The sequence below is a fragment of the Engystomops pustulosus genome, chromosome 2 (assembly GCF_040894005.1).
Source record: "Engystomops pustulosus chromosome 2, aEngPut4.maternal, whole genome shotgun sequence".
In the NCBI taxonomy this organism is placed as follows: Eukaryota; Metazoa; Chordata; class Amphibia; order Anura; family Leptodactylidae; genus Engystomops; species Engystomops pustulosus.
The window spans coordinates 113,876,048-113,889,334 of NC_092412.1; the positions used below are offsets into that span (position 1 = coordinate 113,876,048).

At 38.1% G+C, this 13,287-nt stretch overlaps 1 protein-coding gene across 2 annotated transcripts in view; it reads left to right on the forward strand.

The window, feature by feature from the left end:
- ALCAM (activated leukocyte cell adhesion molecule) overlaps positions 1-12,570 on the forward strand; it is a 75,680-nt gene extending 63,110 nt beyond the window's left edge. For both annotated transcript variants that reach the window (XM_072136068.1, XM_072136069.1), the window contains 2 exons: positions 9,551-9,666; positions 10,907-12,570. In XM_072136068.1, coding sequence (XP_071992169.1) covers positions 9,551-9,638 — 88 coding nt within the window. In that variant the 3' untranslated portion in view covers positions 9,639-9,666; positions 10,907-12,570. The remainder of the gene's footprint in view (positions 1-9,550; positions 9,667-10,906) is intronic.
- The last annotated feature ends 717 nt before the right edge of the window (positions 12,571-13,287 follow it).

The window sequence follows — 13,287 nt, forward strand, 5'->3', positions numbered from 1 at the left end:
GCAAAAACTGCAAAAGTCGCTAAAATTTGACAATTTGCCTAGCTGAAACTATGATACATGTGCCCCAATGTCTCCTTTTGTTACCTTGAAAGGCAGACCCTTAACATCGAGCATTATGTGGAATTAAACCAAACCAATATATGTATTCCAGAAGTAATAGATTCCCAACTGTAGACAGCACGGTTTGACCTGGTTGGGTCTCCTCAGTACAGTGTAGGGAACTGGTGAGAGGCTATTAACTAGGGTCTGGAAGTAAGACTTCTCCTAATGGAGAGTTTGTACAGTTGGGAATCCATTCCCACTGGAATAGATATATTTATTTAATTTAATCCCACATCATGTTATTAGGCTTCATGTAGGTCATGCTTAATTTTAACCCCTTAACGCTCTGCGCCGTAGCTCTACGGCACAGAGGTATAAGGGATGTATGAAGAGGGCTCACGGGCTGAGTCCTCTTCATACAAAGGTGGGGGTTTTTGCATATTGCAGAAAACCCCCACTGCTAATAACCGCGGTCGGTGCTTGCACTGATCGCGGCTATTAACCCCTCCGTTGCCGCCGTCAGGGGCCGACGATCGGTTGCCATGGTAGCCTCGGGTCTTCGTTTGACCCGAGGATACATGGCTTCTGCATATCCATTACAATGAGCCTGTGGCTCATTGTAATGTATAGTGTGCAGAAATGCCATATACTGCGATACAGAAGTATTGCAGCATATGGTAGGAACGATCTGACCATCTAGGGTTAATGTACCTGTCCCTAGAACTGATATAAAACATAATAAACAGTAAAAATCACAGACACATTAGGTATCGCCGCGTCCCAAAACGCCCAATCTATCAAAATATAAAAACGGTTACGGGCGGCGGAGACCTCCGAGACGGGAAATGGCGCCCAAATGTCCGAAATGCGACTTTTACACCTTTTTACATCACATAAAAAATGGAATAAAAAATTATCAATATGTCGCACAGACCTCAAAATGGTAGCAATGAAAACGTCGGCTCATTTCGCAAAAAATGACTCCTCACACAGCTCCGTGCGCCAAAGTATGAAAAGTTATTAGCTTCAGAAGATGGCAAAAAATTTTTTTTTCTTTTTTGTACACATTCGTTTAATTTTTGAAAATATATTAAAACACAATAAAACCTTTATAAATTTGGTATCACCGCGATCGCACCAAACCAAAGAATAAAGCTGAGGTGCTATTTTGAGTGCACAGTCAAAGTCGAAAAAACTGCGCCCACAAGAATTTTTTTCAATTTTTCCACATTTGGAATTTTTTTTCAGCTTCGGAGTACACGGCATGTTAAAATAAATAACATTACAGTAAAGTAAAATTTGTTACGCACAAAATAAGCCCTCACACAGGTCTGTAAACGTAAATATGAAAAAGTTATGGATTTTTGAAGGTGGAGAGCGAGAAATGAGCAAAAAAACCCTGCGTCCTTAAGGGGTTAAGGAGACTGCCTTTCAAGGTAACAAAAGGAAGCACTGTTTTCCATTTCCCACCTTGGAAATAGTATTTGCATATTTCCCATTAATATACTGAGGTTGAAATGGGGCATGGTACTTGTTAGTAAGGATGGGATTTGTAGTAAAGAGCAGAATTTAATAAAGCTTCTTAGGCTGTGTTCACACATTATCATTGTGTTTGTATTGCATTTACGTAAACTTACGTTAACACTATGTTGACGCAAAGGCAGCCCCTTAGACACTCACAAAGTTTTTGATGCTTGTTTTGGTGCAGGTTTTGTTTTAGTTTTATGATGCAAAGTCCGGTGTAGATTCCAATGGAAGGAAGATTTCTACTGGTCACATATAGCATTTTCTTCAAATATACATCATAGCTCAACACAAGCCTAAAGTAATTGTTGGAGACCACTGTCGTAAAAATTGAGTTTTTTTTTATTTTTGAATTTTACTTTGCTTTTCTTTATACTGCATGATATGGAACTTCTTGGCCACTAGCCAATTTGAGAGATCAAAGTGTTACTGTGAAATAGTTTAAATCTGAGACACTAACCCAAACATATGAAAAGTGGTACAAATCACCTTAGTACAGTTTGCCTCACTATTGTGCATCTTGCACCAGATAATCCATTACTGGCGCACACTGTTAATTAACCCCTTACCGACATTTGACGTAGTATTACATCACATGCTGGCTGCAGTAATACAAACTCTACAGTCACAAACTCTGACAAAGCACTACCACGCTCCTTCGAAATTTTCAGACAAAATGCGACCGCAACACAATTGTGGTGCAAAAACTTCAAACTTCAAAGTTACTTTTTCTGGTACAAACTTTGACAAAAAACTGGCGCAGACACAATTATACATCTGGGCCATTGTGTAACGTGCATTGCAGGTATTATCATATGTCATACACTTTCATTGGGGACCATTTTCAGCGTAGAGTTTAACTTTATAAGACAAATAATAAGTCTCATATATACAGGCAAATGTTCACTATACAGTTACGGTTCACAATTATGTTCAAAGCATTATGATTACAATCAATAACCAATCCCAATATTTCATATAAATGTCTGCATCATTCCGTCATTCAGTATTTACTAGTAATTTAGATGTATGAAATATTCTTCCTGGCTCCTGAAGAACATAGCATCCCCTTTCATTTTCATCCATGTGCCTGAGATATACTCCTAGACCTGGTGTCTTGGTCCTGCTTTGTTCGATGGACTTAACTCGCCAGTGCTAAACGTGAAATGTGTAAAATATGTAAAATCAGATCATTATGGAGAAAAACTGTTGCTCTAGTGGCAAAGTAATAAACCTATGAATAACAGTATAATATTCTTCATATAATTGGTATCATGTAAAATGTTTAATTGATTAGGTAAAATCGTAGGCTTTCATACATGCCATGTTGGGCTCCAAGTCATCCAGGGCATCTTTGTGTGTTGAGGAAGGTGTTCACATTTCAATGGGTCTGGAATCCTATTGATAACACTGCATCATTTTTCAGAGACCACCTGCTGCATTGGCTGCTAGAGCTGAAATCCCTCTTAGCTCTATGGAAGGTAGCCTATGAAAAGAATCACATAGCAGCAGGCAAGCATTCAAAGAACAGCACTGCATCTTGCCAAAACCAGCAGCCTACATAGATTTAAAGCATTTACCTTCTGATTTTTAAGAACACATCTATCAGAACTCCACTTCTGTCAGCATGTGTAGCTCTAATGCACAAGAATGGATACTTCACTGTACAGAAGCATTTCTATATTTAAAGTTGACAGCACAATATTCTCTGATTTCTCTTTTCCTCAAAATGTAACTGCCAAATAAACCTAAATGACATACCTTATATACTCGAGTATAAGCCTAGTTTTTCAGCACAAAATTTGTGCTCAAAAACCCTAACTCGGCTTATACTCGAGTCAACTAAAAAAATAAGACAAAACTCACCTTTCTGACGTCACCCGTAGGTCCTCTTCTGTCTGAGACAGAAGAGGACCTATGGGGGACGTCGGAAAGATGAGTACAGTGTTATTTTTTTTCCTACTACAGGGGTTGGGCAGGCTGTATGCTACAGGGGCTGGCAGACTATATACTGGGAGGCTGTAACCAATGCATTTCCCACCCTCGGCTTATACTCGAGTCAATAGGTTTTCCCAGTTTTTTGTGTTGAAATTATGGGTCTCGGCTTGTTTTCGGGTCGGCTTATACTCGAGTATATACGGTAGTTAAAGAAAATGTAGAAATGAATGCAATACTTACAATGCATTTTTGATGCATATGGGTTTCCTTTGGCATCTGTGGGCAATGTAGTTATTGTTAAACACATGTGCATATTTCTTAGTGCCATGGGGGTTATATCCCACCATAATTACAGGCAGCTATGTTTTCTGTATGCATGTATTTATGATTAAATGTCTTATTCTGTTAACTGCATGCTCACCATATCGAATATTCAGTAAGAAAATGTTCAATGCCGTTAGCCAACTTTCATGGCCTAAATTATACCTTATTGATGGGCTATATCGTGTAAGAGGGTCTGTCAGTGGGATTTGTGACCCGACTACAGGTACTTATCAACCTGTGGTTTAGTGTCACCCTTTAGCTTATAATTCAGTGACCAATTTAAAATATAAATTTAAAATATATATATATCATCATAATGCTGTGAATTTCCCCACTGTGGGACTAATAAAGGATTATCTTATCTTATATATATATATATATATATATATAAGATAAGATAATCCTTTATTAGTCCCACAGTGGGGAAATTCACAGCATTATGATGATATATATAGATATATATATTTGCCTAGAAATGAGTCCGATAAGACATCAAACGCATCTTTGGTGCTCCCCCCACCACCTGTACGTTTTTTCAATGGAATTGGGATAGTGCACCCCAGCCTCCTTGTGCATGCACTGGCTTCACTGAACTACTGTGCAGACACAGAGCCCAGGACCGAGATAGGTATACATGATTTATTTCTTTAATATTGGGTCAGGATTGAAATAATAAAGGGCGATTTGGGAAAATAAACCACTGGTCCTTAAGGACCTGTGGGTGGATTAGTGTTCCAAATAGGGTTGACAAGTTCCCTAACATCTAACCAGTGAAAATTCTTCTAGTGTGATCTCCTCAAATCCAAAGGACAGTTGTGTAAGTTTGGTGCATGTTAATGTCTGATTACTCTGCATTATGGTGAGTGAGGGGGGTAGAGATATAGCCACATGACAAGATACACTCACCGGCCACTTTATTAGGTACACCTGTCCAACTGCTCGTTAACACTTAATTTCTAATCAGCCAATCACATAACGGCAACTCAGTGCATTTAGGCATTTAGCGTGATGAAGACAATCTCCTGCAGTTCAAACCGAGCATCAGTATGGGGAAGAAAGGTGATTTGAGTGCCTTTGAATGTGGCATGGTTGTTGGTGCCAGAAGGGCTGGTCTGAGTATTTCAGAAACTGCTGATCTACTGGGATTTTCACGCACAACCATCTCTAGGGTTTACAGAGAATGGTCCGAAAAAGAAAAAACATCCAGCGAGCGGCAGTTCTGTGGGCGGAAATGCCTTGTTCATGCCAGAGGTCAGAGGAGAATGGGCAGACTGGTTTGAGCTGATAGAAAGGCAACAGTGACTCAAATCGCCACCCGTTACAACCAAGGTAGGCAGAAGAGCATCTCTGAACGCATAGTACGTCGAACTTTGAGGCAGATGGGCTACAGCAGCAGAAGACCACACCGGGTGCCACTCCTTTCAGCTAAGAACAGGAAACTGAAGCTACAATTTGCACAAGCTCATCGAAATTGGACAGTAGAAGATTGGAAAAACGTTGCCTGGTCTGATGAGTCTCGATTTCTGCTGCGACATTCGGATGGTAGGGTCAGAATTTGGCGTCAACAACATGGAAGCATGGATCCATCCTGCCTTGTATCAACGGTTCAGGCTGGTGGTGGTGGTGTCATGGTGTGGGGAATATATTCTTAGCACTCTTTGGGCCCCTTGGTACCAATTGAGCATCGTTGCTACGCCACAGCCTACCTGAGTATTGTTGCTGACCATGTCCATCCCTTTATGACCACAATGTACCCAACATCTGATGGCTACTTTCAGCAGGATAATGCGCCATGTCATAAAGCTGGAATCATCTCAGACTGGTTTCTTGAACATGACAATGAGTTCACTGTACTCAAATGGCCTCCACAGTCACCAGATCTCAATCCAATAGAGCATCTTTGGGATGTGGTGGAACGGGAGATTCGCATCATGGATGTGCAGCCGACAAATCTGCGGCAACTGTGTGATGCCATCATGTCAATATGGACCAAAATCTCTGAGGAATGCTTCCAGCACCTTGTTGAATCTATGCCATGAAGAATTGAGGCAGTTCTGAAGGCAAAAAGGGGTCCAACCCGTTACTAGCATGGTGTACCCAATAAAGTGGCCGGTGAGTGTATATGTGCTTTAATGCATTTTCTGGAATTAAGAAATCTATATATTTTGTCAAAATCCCCCCCAAAATACTTTGGCATGGCCAACCCACTGATAAAGGTGAACTTGCCTATAACTGACTGTATGTTGCATACAATATCATGCCCTGTAAAAATAGTTTTGACATATCATGTAGTTCAGTTGCTGTTAGTTTGTCACGTTCAGCTCATATTTATTGATTTTTAAATCCTGTAAAAACTCAAAGATAAATTTGCTTTTGCCTGTAAAACCTCACAGGAAAGAGAACAAGCTGCCATGTCTCTAAAAGATTAGAGAGAAGCAAGCCTTCTAGTAGTTTAGCAGATTGTCAGAAAGTGATATCTACTCTGCTATGTTCTGTGTGATATCATTTTCCACTGGATGATGAATTACCGTACTGAAATGTAAGGTGCTGGGAAGAAAATGAAAAGTGTTTGCTGTATATTTGTGAACTAGGAATAAAGAGATACTAATTTGATCAGTATAACACTAGGTAAATTTACACTATGACAGTTATCAGCTATCTAATGCTCATTTGTGTTATCATAAGAATAGTACATTCTATTATCATGTGTTACCCTTGAGCCGTGAGTCATGAAATGCAGAGCGCCTTTTTCTGCAATGTTATTGCTTTATTTCTATTTTATCGGTCGCATTTGAGGGATCAGCCTAGTAAGAGGTTTTTTGCATATTATTATTGTGCTGTACGGTTTTAGAGCACTAAACGAGCATCTCAAGGATCAACAAATATCTGTAACTGCACAATTTGATGTCTGTGCACATTTTCTAGCCATAGCAAATTTTAAAACTGGCTGTATGGTAGGTAAGCATTTTACTATGTCTCTCTTTTTTTTGCAACATAATCTGCTGTAAAAAATGCAAATACCACACATTGGCATTATACACCGCTCAGAGAATGATGTGAAAGGCTAGCAGGAAACACAATGGCCCACATATATTAAAGTGTTTCCGCCAGTTTTCTGCCTGACTTTGCACTACAAAGAAAGTGCAAACTGCTTGCACATGTATTTAAGAAGTATCTGCACCTGTTTTGTGTTGTGGCTGCTTTTTTGCGCAGTTGTGGTTTTCCATGACGAGAAATAAACATAGGCTAATAAAACTCTCTTTGACATGGACCCTGCTGGCCCAAAATTCTTTAAACTTCCATAGACTAGTTTTCACAATTCATGTATTCTGACTTTCCGTTTAGCCCCAAGTTTCCACTCCAGGCACCCCTCCCCATTGGTCTATGCTGTTTTTTATGCAAACAAGGCCCATAGCAGAACAAAACAGCCAGCAAAGATCCACAATTCCACAAAAGTCACTAATGAATCTGAAGGCAGCAGAGCTCCAAAGACAGATATACAACTGTCACAAGGAGCCTGCTTGATGATATATTACCCCCTATTGTTACACCTTCTTTGCCCTTAATATTACTATTGAAAAGTTGGCAGTGTATGCCAGATTGACCTTTTGCTATTTTGTGCTGGTATTTATACTTTAAAAGAACACATTTAAGTTGAAGCCAATTTATTGGGGGTCATTTATCTTTAGTCGGGACATTTGTGCTTTTCTTTTCTTGTTTTTTTCCGTTTTGGACTTGTTTCATTTATTTTAGAGGTTGATATACAGTATGCGGTAGCTGTCTGTAGGGTTTTTGTGACTTTTTATTAAAAAGTCTCAAACTCTTCTGCCACTTCTAAAGATTTTCCTACGTTCCTTTTTCATACGCTCACATCTGGATTTTAAATGTATATAAGGCGTAACACTGAAAAATTCCTGCACGGCTAACTTTGCTGGGCAAATAGAAAAGTCTCAAATTTAGGTGCAAATATATCAAATGTGCCAAAAGGGTTGCAGAAAAAAAGAGATAATTCAAAGATAAATGACCTCAAGTGAATTATACCTTGTGCAGGGCCTGAAGAAATCTAGGTTCTAGGAACACAATGAAAATTGCTGCTGACGACAGTCAAAAGCTGAACGTTCCACCATACTGGCTTTGATCGTTGCCCCTTGGGACGTCATCCAGGAGCATCAGTCTGTTACCATGACAGCCTTTGTAAGAGCCGTAGCTATGTCAATTATGTAGATCTGTTAGAATGTGCCGCAATTATGTGCAAAATCTGCATATACTATAGTATATGGTAGGATTGATCAGACAACCTTGGGTTACAGTACCATAGGGCGTCTGAAAAAAAGTTAAAATAATTTTAAAAAGTTAATAACATTTTTAAAAAATGTAAAGTTCAAATCACCCCCCTTTCCTGAGAACTGATATAAAAATATTTAAAAAAAAACAAAATCATAAACACGGTTATTGTGGGAGTTGAAAATTAGTACCCAAATTTCCAAAACCCCGCTCTCACCATGCAACGTATAAAAAATCTCGTAAAATATGATCAAAAGGTCATACAGTTCCCAAAATGGTAGCAATGAAAACTTCGGCTCGTCCTGCAACAAAAATTACACCTCACACAGCTCCTTACGCTAAAGTATGAAAACATTATTAGCATCAGAAGATGGGGAAGAAGAAAAGTTTTTTCGTACAGAAAGTTTTGTTTTCTACATGTATTAAAACACAATAGAACCTACATGATTTTTTATTTGTTTGTTGTAACTGCACTTTCTGAATACAACCCGAATGAAAGATTATGGCTCCTAGTGCAGTGTAAATACACACATGGCTTCTACATTGAATTTGTAAAGGAAAAGTGTTTTTTCCCTTAGCCTGAAGTGAAAACGTTGTTCCTCACTAATCTTTCACAGCAGACATGTTGTTGCTGACTTGCTAACAAAATTTGTGAAGGTTATTCTTCTGACAGTTTTGATTCATTTGTCTCTTCCTATGTATGCAGGTAAACAGTCATAACCTTATCCCTGACATTCCTTCCCGTGCCTTGCAGGGCATGGAGAGAGTTTCACAGTGGCTTGTGTGGTTATTTTTTAATATAAATCTTATGCAGAAAGATGAAGCACTGCGGTTCTTGTTTGAATTAACTTTGGAAATGTAAAATTAGGTGATAAAGGGACTTTCTTTCATATATACAAATTGCTGCTTCTCTTACAGTTCAGTGGAAATGACACTTTCCCATTGTGTCGCTTTCATCAATGTGTTTATTCACATAAAATACAAGATTGATTTACTGTACCTCATGTCTAATCGATGATACTCAGGCTTTGGGGTATTCTATCTCCCTATATTACATTTCTCTATGGATTAAAGAATCATAAATCCTATTTTCTCAAACCACATTAATTTAACTAAGGGGAAATAGGTTAGTGGATATCTTGGCTGTGTTCCTAATGCATTGCAGTGGGACAATAGGGTGTATGGTCCTTTGGAAAGAAGCCTGCACATTCAGGTTAAGTTCTACTTAATATTTTATTTGCCGCTACGTAACTTAATTTTATGTCTGTAATTTCAAGAATATAGCATGTAATTGTACCCTGAGTAGTAATAAATGAGGAACCATGTTCCTACAGTGCATTTCAAAGCAAGATATATGGTGTGTGTTTTTTTCATTTCATTAAACATTTTACCAATTTATTTGCACTCAGATCTCAATTTTTTTTTTGTTATATTTCAGCCCGGCTTCTAAACATGTAGGAAAAGAACTTGGAAACACAGAAGAAAACAAGAAGCTAGAAGAAAATAATCATAAATTAGAAGCATAAAAAGTACATAAATAACACAATACTCAAGGTAATTTCCTCGAATTAGACCTCTAGTTAAAATGGTATGTTTCACAAAGCAGTATTACTGGGATGACTGTAATCCAACGCTTTCATCATTTCTACTCCATCTTTTCAAAGTACAGATTAAACTTTTGTGTAAGAGAATTGCAGATTCTTCTCATATTGCACCTGGCTCATACCCACTTTGCAGAATTCATGAGTCTGATCATTTGTCAGCAGCCGGAGCCTCATAAATATTTGAAATGAAATGTCTGTGATGTCACTGATTTATAGGACATACAGAGGCATAATGCTTCAATACATGCCCTGAAAAAATGTCAACCAAAGCAAAAATTTAAATTTTATAATAAAATATGGTTTTCCAACAGTTGTAATGTTACATTTCAAAAACAATCTTCATTACAATAACTGATATGTTTACAGGTGCATTCATACTTTGCAAAATAGAGTTTTGTCATGGTGTTTATGGGTAATATTAAGCTTCAACAATACCCCACAAAATCAAATATAGTACATATTGGTCCTTGAGGTGAGGTCAGATCTTTAAAATTCTGTCTATCCCGTCCTTGGTTTTATTTATAATGTTTTCTGTAGCATGTGGACCATTGGTACCCAACTATTCCATTTTGAATGGTAAATCTCCTTATGTCTTAACTTTGGAGGTCTTTGTATTCTAAGCAAACAAAGACAATTTGGCAATGGCCTCTTAAGGGAGGTGTAATATCAGCCATACACTTGGCAGAAACACAAGTAACTCTTTGTGCAGTGGTGAAAGACATTGGGGGGCATTCATTATTGACTTTTCAACAGAAAGCTGTTATTTTCCCCGTGCTTTATATATGAAATGTAAGCATCACAATATTGGTGCTTTTGGGACACTCACAAAATGTACTTGGAAACCACTTGGGAAACTGACACTTCTCCCGTGCTTATAGTTTCTTAACACGTTTTTGGCGCACTCTAAGAGCTGCAAAAAGCTGCTCTATGGAGTTCACCATCTTGAATCTGGAGACAGTTCTAAACCTTTTTCTGTTCTGCACCAATTCATTAACCCTTTGCGCCACAATATAACATCCCAGTGACAATTATAGCATGATTTGTGTGCCAAAATTGATAAATGCCCCACATTATATATAGTAAATAACTCATGCCTGTTCATTGGCACACAAGTTGAAAGTTGATGTTTTTAACAGATTTGCAGCTATATTAAAGCTAATGATATTTTGCATACCGTTTCTTGTTTGTAGGGAAACCATGATGAGCAGTTTGAAGCATGAATAAGGATTGTACTCAATGGAATATTTACAATGGAACTGCAAATGTTCACAGTCAAAGTATTAAACATTTGTACCAAGTTGTCCCAGGATTATGAGGAAAATTATCTATGAAAAGGATCAAGAAAAACTGTTCCAACAGCCATGATGATAGCTTACCATGTTGTGTTCTATTATTTTTATGTAAATGTCTGCACTGAAAATTTGTTTTGTTTGCCTTTTATGTAAATTTTTTTACGTAGCTATTTTTATACACTGTAAGGCTTTGTTCCAAGAGTTGCTGTCAATCAGTTGTATAGTGTAACGTTATTATTTTTTATGACACTGTTTTGACGCGCAGGTACATTTTTAATTCTGAATGCCATCGGTAAAAAGATACATACTGTGGTTAAAAAAAAGACTTTCCATAAAGATTTATTTTAACCCTATTCTTAAATAACCTCTATCTGTTAAATAATCCAGATAACGCACCTATTTTACCGATAGCATTACAGACCGAGTTTTTCATATCATTAATTTAACAATGACTGGAATCTTGATTTTGGTTATCCACTGCCTTATGAACAGCATTCTTCAAGAAAGGAAACATGTACCGCCACAGCTCTGCATTCAAAAACTGTGTTTTATTCACATGGTTGAAGAAGACTAATTATTGAAGGACCTACCTAACTTATAATTAATGCTTTCTTTCACGCTTTTTTTTTCATAATTAGAGTTTTAATTGTGTTTTCCGCCATCACCAACTGTTGTAACATTTCCAGGGTAAAATGAGTGATTGCCATTGTCTCGTAGCCTGGCTTAAGCTTTAAACTTCATTCTTAATTTCTGTATCACGTGGTCTGTACATCTCCAGCAGTGCTGCTTTTTGCACATTCCTCATTATTATTGTTTGTTGTATGAACAGTTAAAGTTGTTATTAGCCATATTCAGAATGCAACACATCATACAAAGGTAGAAGACACTTCAAATCTATGTTGATCTTGATTTTCTGTGTGCTTTGCTAATTAGAATTGCTGCTGTAAAGATGGCAGCATTAAGAAGCTTGCAGGCTTGTGACTGTTCACCGTGTGATGGAGCATGTTTGTTTCAGATCCATGGCATCTGTCTTATGATGCAAGAAGGACACTCAGGTGCTCCATTTCAGTTAAAGGATCCATAAGCATGCTCCATCTGTATTGTGCACATCAATGAGAACAGTCCACTTGCAACTCGTAATGTTCTGTCCTTTACCACTGTAATTCTAGAGCTGCCTGCTTCGCAGTGCGTTGCAGCAGTGAATGGGTTAATTTGCATTATTGTTTTGTTTTATTGACACTACTTCACAGTCTTGTGTTAACCGGTACATAATTTATCATCAAATATACAAAACAATAAGATGTCTGAGTATTTTTTGTTACATTTAAAATTTGTAACTTTATAAAAAAAAAATAATGTGGACTCTACAATGCGTGTAAAAATGGTATTGTAAATGGACAGCAACAAATGCATTGAGTATCACAGGATGTATTTGATCCTCTGTAAACCAGAAATGTTTCCAGAGACTGTACATATAAAGTGTATTTACTACAAAGGGTCAGAGTTGGTTGATTGTCACTGATTTCTTGGATTTTAAAAAATAATAGTTATTTCTTTTGGAATTTGTGGAATTGTGTTTTATTTCAACGTTCAAACTTCTTATTAGTTATTTTATTTGTTCTGTGAACTAAAATGAAAAACGCTGCAATTGCATAATGCATGTGTACAGTATATTGTTCTCAGAATAAGGGGTTAAAGTAGACGGCAATTAGTAAAGTTCTAAGTCATTATTCCTATGCATATTCTCCTTTGTCTTACATGTATGAATGAGTAAAGTGATACTATGTATACATTTTCTTTAAACATTAGGCAAAAGACAAGATAGTTTAACCCCTTAACGCTCTGAGCCGTAGCTCTACAGCGCAGAGGTATAGGGAATGTATGAAGAGGGCTCACGGGCTGAGTCCTCTACATACAAAGGTGGGGGTTGTTGCATATTGCAGCAAACCCCCAACGCTAATAACCGAGGTCGGTGCTTGCCTTTCATTAACCCTTTTATTGCCACCGGCAAAGTCGCTGGCGGCATTTAAAAGACGGCGCCGTGCGGGCACCGCCATCTTTATTCCGATCGCCGTACCCCTGAACGTCATCGGGGGGTGGCGATCGGTTGCCATAGTAGCCTCGGGTCTTCGTTTGACCCGAGGCTTAATGGCTTCTGCAGATTCGTTACAGTGAGCCAGTCGCTCATTGTAATGAATGAGCTGCAAAAATGCCATATATTGCAATACAGAAGTATTGCAGTATATGGTAGTAACGATCTGACCATCTAGGGTTAATGT